Source organism: Perkinsus marinus (genome assembly GCF_000006405.1).
Source record: "Perkinsus marinus ATCC 50983 genomic scaffold scf_1104296958914, whole genome shotgun sequence".
NCBI classification, from domain to species: domain Eukaryota; phylum Perkinsozoa; order Perkinsida; family Perkinsidae; genus Perkinsus; species Perkinsus marinus.
Window position 1 is genome coordinate 130913 of NW_003206607.1, and position 6714 is coordinate 137626.

The 6714-nt window shown below is 52.0% G+C and overlaps 3 protein-coding genes across 3 annotated transcripts; all 3 read left to right on the top strand.

Moving 5' to 3' along the window:
- Nucleotides 1-210: 210 nt before the first annotated feature.
- Nucleotides 211-432, top strand: Pmar_PMAR027890 (hypothetical protein; the record flags this gene model as incomplete). Its single annotated transcript, XM_002773387.1, has 1 exon — nt 211-432. One exon carries the CDS (start codon nt 211-213, stop codon nt 430-432), a length of 222 nt encoding a protein of 73 aa, XP_002773433.1.
- Nucleotides 433-883: 451 nt separating this feature from the next.
- Pmar_PMAR027891 (hypothetical protein) lies at nt 884-3049 on the top strand (the record flags this gene model as incomplete). Its single annotated transcript, XM_002773388.1, has 1 exon — nt 884-3049. Exon 1 carries the CDS (start codon nt 920-922, stop codon nt 3047-3049), a length of 2130 nt encoding a protein of 709 aa, XP_002773434.1. The 5' UTR covers nt 884-919.
- Nucleotides 3050-3778: 729 nt separating this feature from the next.
- Nucleotides 3779-3946, top strand: Pmar_PMAR027892 (hypothetical protein; the record flags this gene model as incomplete). The annotated part of the gene is made up of 1 exon (XM_002773389.1): nt 3779-3946. A coding segment is annotated over one exon (168 nt), but the record flags the coding sequence as incomplete, so codon positions are not given.
- Nucleotides 3947-6714: the final 2768 nt, after the last annotated feature.

A 6714-nucleotide genomic window follows, 5' to 3' on the forward strand; every position in this document is an offset into this window, starting at 1 on the left:
ACATTCTCCGCTGACATTGAGTCCATACCTTTGGGGTACTTACTCGGACATCTGGAGTCGATCCTTGCCAGCACAGGAACTCTATCCCACACTGGCAAACCTGGCGGCACTGTCGCCGCCCAGCTCTATCATCGCTACTCGGTGAAGAAAGCAACCGAAGCTATTCGCCGAGGCGTTCCCATCAGATCTGTTCTTCAGGATCTCAGTGTGATGGACCAGAACGTCTCTCTCAGAGCTGCCAACGAGGCGGTGGCTGCCAGAGAAAGGAAGAACAAGTCCTGGCGCAACTGGTCCAACTACAACAACTTAACCAACAACAACTACAATGACAGCAGCAACAAGAGACCACGGGGAAGGCCTTGGGACAAAAGCAAGTCTGAAGGCTCGACGGGGAACAACACCAACGACAACGTCAACAAGAAGAAGGCCTAAGCGTGGGCAACCTCGGTGCTCCCTCCCCCCTCCTGAGTCAGCAGTGATGACATCTTTGAGAGTCTGCATCATCTCACTATCATCTCACCATCGCTTGGATGACGCGTGACTTATTTCATTTTTGCGGCGTATCACTATGATACTATCACGTACCGCTCCTCTCACCTCCTTATCAGTCATCAGTCGCACGAGGAAGTACGATCGTCTAGATCACCCTTTTCTTGGGATAGGATCCCAATTTGCCTCGTTATAATCACAAAAGAGATTGAGTTGCTCAGTGTTAATAAACTGGCGGAGCACGGCATCCTCGCCTCGTCACTGTTAGCAACGAGGCGAAGCAGTACCGAGAGCAAATTGCGAACCCTCATTGGTGAGGCAACAACGAGGAGGAAGGGCCGTTGGAAGAGTGAGTTAGGACAGTGACGCTAGCTTTCCATACTGCCTAGTGTTGGTCGCTAGTTGTTTCGCTCATTCCCATCTTTAGCATATGTCGCCGTCCACTCAGAAGCGCCGCAAAACGACCACAGACGCCAGAAGGAGGAAGAGGATGCGCAAGTCGAGCTCACGCCCGATCGCTCTACAAAGCTTCCGCTCCATCCTCGACGAAGAAAGTTCCACCCATGAACCACGTCTCTTCTACACCAGTTCCAAGATAGATGCGGCTAAGATGAGAGCCTATAACCTCACAGGAGGCGCACTGGAACATCTAGTGTGGGCCCGCCAGAGATCAAGTCCGCTCCAGACCGAACCAACACTACCACACTCCCTTCTCGCCGCGTTCCGTGCTCACAAGGACTCAGAACCCAAAGAGATCAATGAGTCTCGGAGGAGAATAATGCACTTCCTGAGATTGCGAGCACAGCAGCTCCTCCCTGAAGCAGACGAGATGAGGTCGAAGATGAAAGAGGATGTTCGCGCAATCAGCGGACAGCTGAATCTCCCCTTGCTTAGAGAGCTGATACTTCTGACAGACTACCCTGATGTAGAGCTACCCAACGACTTGCAGAAGGGTATGCCGGTAGTAGGACGACTACCCCACATTAAAGGAGTCTTCGGTCAGCGCCCACCAGGCGAGTTCACTAAGAAACCGAACCCCTTCGTTGACCCGAAAGAACTCCTCAGATCTGCCATGGACCGGAGAGAGGAATTCCTCAAACTCGTCAGTGAGCAAACCTTCAACTCACAAATATGGGATTCCTGCCTCGCGGAGGTCAGGCAAGGTCTAATGGAGGGCCCTCTGTCGACCTCAGAAGCACTTGAGCGCTACGGCAAGCACGTCCTAGCGTCCAGGTTCGCAGTCGAACAGGTGGATAAGACCAGGTTCTGCGATGACTACCGCAGGAGCGGAACGAATCGGTCTACCGAATATTCTCAGTCCATAACTCTACCGACCCACGAGACCATTCTAGCCGTCTGGAGGTTGGTCGCGTCCTTGAACGAGGAGGATCCGATAACGATATTCAAGAGCGACCATGAGAGCGCCTATCGACAAGTCCCCACAAATCCCGAGCACTCACGGTTCCAACTCATCTGCGTCACCGGCCCAGATGGCAGACCAGCTATCTTCCGGCATAGGGCTCTCTCCTTTGGAGCGAGCAGCAGCGTATGGAGCTACTGCAGAATTTCGCAGTGTTTGACGCACCTCCACAGAATTCTATTCGGTGGTATCAGCATGTCGTTCATTGATGATTACTGGGGGATCGAGCCCGAATCGACGGCACATTCAAGTTTTGAGAGCTTGACACTGCTCAACGAACTCATTGGGTTCAGGGAGAAAGAGTCAAAACGGCAGGCTCCAGCCACGTCGACGACCCTTCTAGGTCTCAAGATCTCTTTCGAAGACAGATCGGTCCGTTTCGCTCTGCCCGAGGACAAGCGCTTGAAGCTCATGACTTCGCTGGAGGAAATTCACCGGACGGGTTGGGCGAGTACCGGGGACCTGAAGAAACTCTGTGGCCGACTCACATTTGCCGCTGCTACCTCGGCAGACCATTCCTGGCGGTCCTACACAAGGAGCCTTTACTCCTGGATATTCCAGGGACCGAGGTATGCATCTCTTCAAGTCAACAATGCCATATCAAACCTCCTGTCCCTTGTGAGGGACGCTCCACCAAGCCGCACCGTGAGAGTCGAACCAAACGAAGTCAAGCCGTTCGTTCTCTACTCCGACGCAGAAGGGGCCCAGAACCGTCTGGGAGGTGTCCTCTGCAATCCTCATGGCAGCTCCGACAAGGATAAATTCTTTTCCGAGACCGCTCCGCAGGCGATTCTAGAGTCCTGGCAGGCCCGCAAGACACAAATTGTGCCATTGGAGCTTCTCGCGGCTGTGACGACACTACAAACCTTCTGTAACGTTCTCCAGAACAAGTCTTGCGTCATTTACGTCGACAGCGAGCCGGTAGAGTACGCCCTGGTCAAGGGCAGCTCCCGTCAAGAGGATCTAAACCGTATGGTCTCCAGCTTCTGGCGTATAGCCACGCGACATAACATCTCAATCTGGGTCACTCGCGTTCCCAGCAAACAGAATCTAGCCGACGGACCCTCTCGTCGAAGTTACGAACATGTCGCCAACTTTTCGAGATGGCCAGCAAGGTGGCCCTCTACACCAATAATTTGATTTATGGGTGATGCTGTTTCAGTATACACGTTTCGGGAAGCGCAATCCGTGTTGAGTTAGCCGAAAGTACAAAAAAAAGGGGGGAAAAAGGGCGTCGCCTGGCCACTTCAGTCAGTTGCTCGATACTTTCAATGGCCCGTTTTCAGCCAGCCGTGAGATCCAAGGCTACACCTCAAGACGACCCTCACAGACGACTGATCAACCAAGCCCAGGGGGCGCTGCACCTCCGGTCCCTACCGGCCTCACCTCTCCACCTCACGATAGGTATGAGTGCCAGCCCGTCACACGTCCCAGGGATCCTACTGTCAGTAGGCTACTGACAGCTCTACAACACGGACTCCCCGTAGCCGGCATTCTGGCCCTTAACTCTCATTACTCCAGGTTGGCATCCGTGAATACCCGAACCCTTCGACAATATCTGTCAAGTCTACGCAGTTACATGACCTTCGTCGACAGCATGTCGATCATTCTGGGATCCACGGTACCATACTTCCCTACAGAGGTGACTATACTCACCACTTGGATCTCGACTTTCCGTAACGCCAGTACAGCTGCAAATTACGTCTCAGCACTGCGCAAATGGTGCCGAGTCCTAGGATGGGAAGCGGGTGATCTTGCCCACCCTATGCTGTCCACGGCGCTCCAAGGTCACGCCAACCTACATCCAGGAGGTCTACGGAGGATGAAGCCGATCGGTCTCGGCATGCTTCGCTCCTTAATCCATCTTAGGGATCCTCCTTCGGAGCCCCAGTTGAACATAGGGGTAACTGTGGCCTCGCAGTCCTATCCCGCGATGGTCATGCGCGCAGCTTTTGTACTGTCGTACTGGTTTCTTCTGAGGGTGCCATCCGAGTTGCTGACATGCCGGAAAGAGCAGCTCTCATTGGACGCCAATAACGCGACCGTCCTAAGCTTGCCACGGCGAAAGAACTCCAAGTGGCCAGTGACACTGATTCGGTACTGCGTCTGCGAAAGGGTAGAGCCGGAACTTTGTCCTCACGTTCACGCTCAACGTCTTATAGGGAGTAGCAGCAGCCCCAACGGTCCATCGCCACGGATGATCGAGATTCCCGCAAAGAAGCTCAAAGATACCCTAAGGGCCATGCTCCGAGACATCGGAGTAAGCGACGTAGAGATGTACGGACTTCACTCCTTCAGGAGAGGTCACGCGACCGACCTAGCGGAGCAGGACATCAGCCCCGCGACCCTACTGCAAATGGGAGGCTGGCGATCAGCAGCTTTCAAAGTCTACATCAACCTTCCAGAAGTAGAGGCTCGAGCGGCCGCGAAGATCACGGTAGACGAGTCATCCGACGAGGAGGATTAGCGATAAATAGATTTCAAGGAAAGGATTATTGTTGCGTTCGAGATGGGAGACCTAAACAAAAAAAAACGCATGTGAAATCAATCGGCGACGAAAAAGGGGAACGGTGACCGGCTCTGATGGCGCCAATGACTTACATAGGGGATCAATCACTTGGCCCGCCTACCTAAGCCAACTCACAGTCAGGCACGATAGGCGAGTCAAAGAGATTCTTGCGTCATTGACGCCACCATAATAACCCGAAGGTGCGAACATGATTGTTCAGCCACGGATGACCAAAGTCGCGACTGAAACCGGAATAATCGTACGGGTCGCAGACTTGGTGCATTCAGGCATCGTATTTCGGGTTAGATCTCCGAGTTCAAGTGAGTCATTCGAGCTCTGGCCACTATGGCAGCAGACACCAGCTGCTGCTGAGGAGCTCGAGAACCACTCGGAAATACTCGCCGGTTTCATGTTTCCCAATGTTGAGTATTCCCGGTGGTGACATGATTTTTGTGCAAGTTCAATCGGAGGCCCCCTACGACAGCTCGAAGAACTGAGGAAGGGGGGCACGATTGGACGGTCAAAAATCAGCACAAACCGGGCGCGCGCGATATTCGCAAAAGCACGCAAACACATAGCTAATGGAGTCGTTTCAGATGGAACCACTCCTCCGTGTAACGGGGCGAGCATTCATTATGCTCAGCGCGGCCTCACAGCCGCGCTTGAACCGCAGAAGCGGTTCAGAATGTGGGCCGTAGCCCCATTCTCAAAAGGGCCTTAGCCCTTGGGCTTCTCTTTTCAAAACCCAGCCCTCCCACCCGGGATCAATCACTTGGCCCGCCTACCTAAGCCAACTCACAGTCAGGCACGATAGGCGAGTCAAAGAGATTCTTGCGTCATTGACGTCACCATAATAACCCGAAGGTGCGAACATGATTGTTCAGCCACGGATGACCAAAGTCGCGACTGAAACCGGAATAATCGTACGGGTCGCAGACTTGGTGCATTCAGGCATCGTATTTCGGGTTAGATCTCCGAGTTCAAGTGAGTCATTCGAGCTCTGGCCACTATGGCAGCAGACACCAGCTGCTGCTGAGGAGCTCGAGAACCACTCGGAAATACTCGCCGGTTTCATGTTTCCCAATGTTGAGTATTCCCGGTGGTGACATGATTTTTGAGCTGCTGCTATGTCATCTCTTTACCTCAATTTAACTTGCCAAAAGGAACCTTCTCTATAGTCAATAGATAGCATATCGGCCCCTTGACCAGAACCGGTCACATTAGCGGCGAAAATTATTATACTTAGACATATCTCGGACCTGTGGCATAGCCGCCCCACCCCAGGGAGCGCAATAGTGTGTAGTAACCCCTCATCAATGAAGAGTCAGTCCTCCTCCTTCTCTTCCTCATTGTTCACCACAGTTTTATCAGAAAACTCCGAATGTCCGAGTGTACCGAGCTAGACCATCACACGCGCCATCAGCAGTACCAACAGGAAGAAGAAAGAAGGGATACCGATTCTATAAGGAGGTATGAATGCCTCCAGGAGACACTCAGACGTCCAAGGTCAAGTTCAAGGTAAGACGACGTTTCTTAAGTTGTAATGAATGAAGGCAGTACAGGTCGCGGACGACTACTCCACGAGCGGGCACCGGTGGACTGACTCCTGTGACTGCGGCACGCACGCCACGGCAACAGTCTGGGTGACTGCAAATACTCAAGGATGTCAGGGAATAGTCAAGGAACAATCTCGCTCGCCCGCGAGAATAATCAACGAAGAGAATTGGTGGATAGTCAAGGAGCCATTAACCATAGGCGGTTTCCACGAACTTGGCAGAAGTCGATTTATTAATTCTAGCTAATCACGTTTACAGGGCCGGTCTTTTCACTCCGAAGCTAGGAACATTCATCATTGTTCAGTAAATGTCTAAGAGAATCGAATTTGGATTACCCCAGCGGATTCTAACGCTGAATCAACATGATATGACGAGCGATGTGTGGACCAGACGCCTTCGAGATGAGCTTCACCTGCTATTCGATGTTCGTCTGTGGTGTTCGTCAATATCCAAGAAAGTCGAGGTACCTCCATACAGGATATATTCTTGTAAGACCCATGAAGAGTGTGAGTTCAAAGTAAGCCCATCTAATAATCATATAAAAACCTAATCATTAGAATTGATTCCACCTAGTTGGCTCAATTTGATGATTGGATTCAGATCAGATTTGACTGAATGCATTAATGGCCTCCACGGAGTATGCCTCTTGATAGGCCGCAATGCAGACTCTGCATTAGTAGCCATCCACTTCACTATTCAGTTCACCGAATTTAATGGAATCGAATTTCACTCGTTTCAGA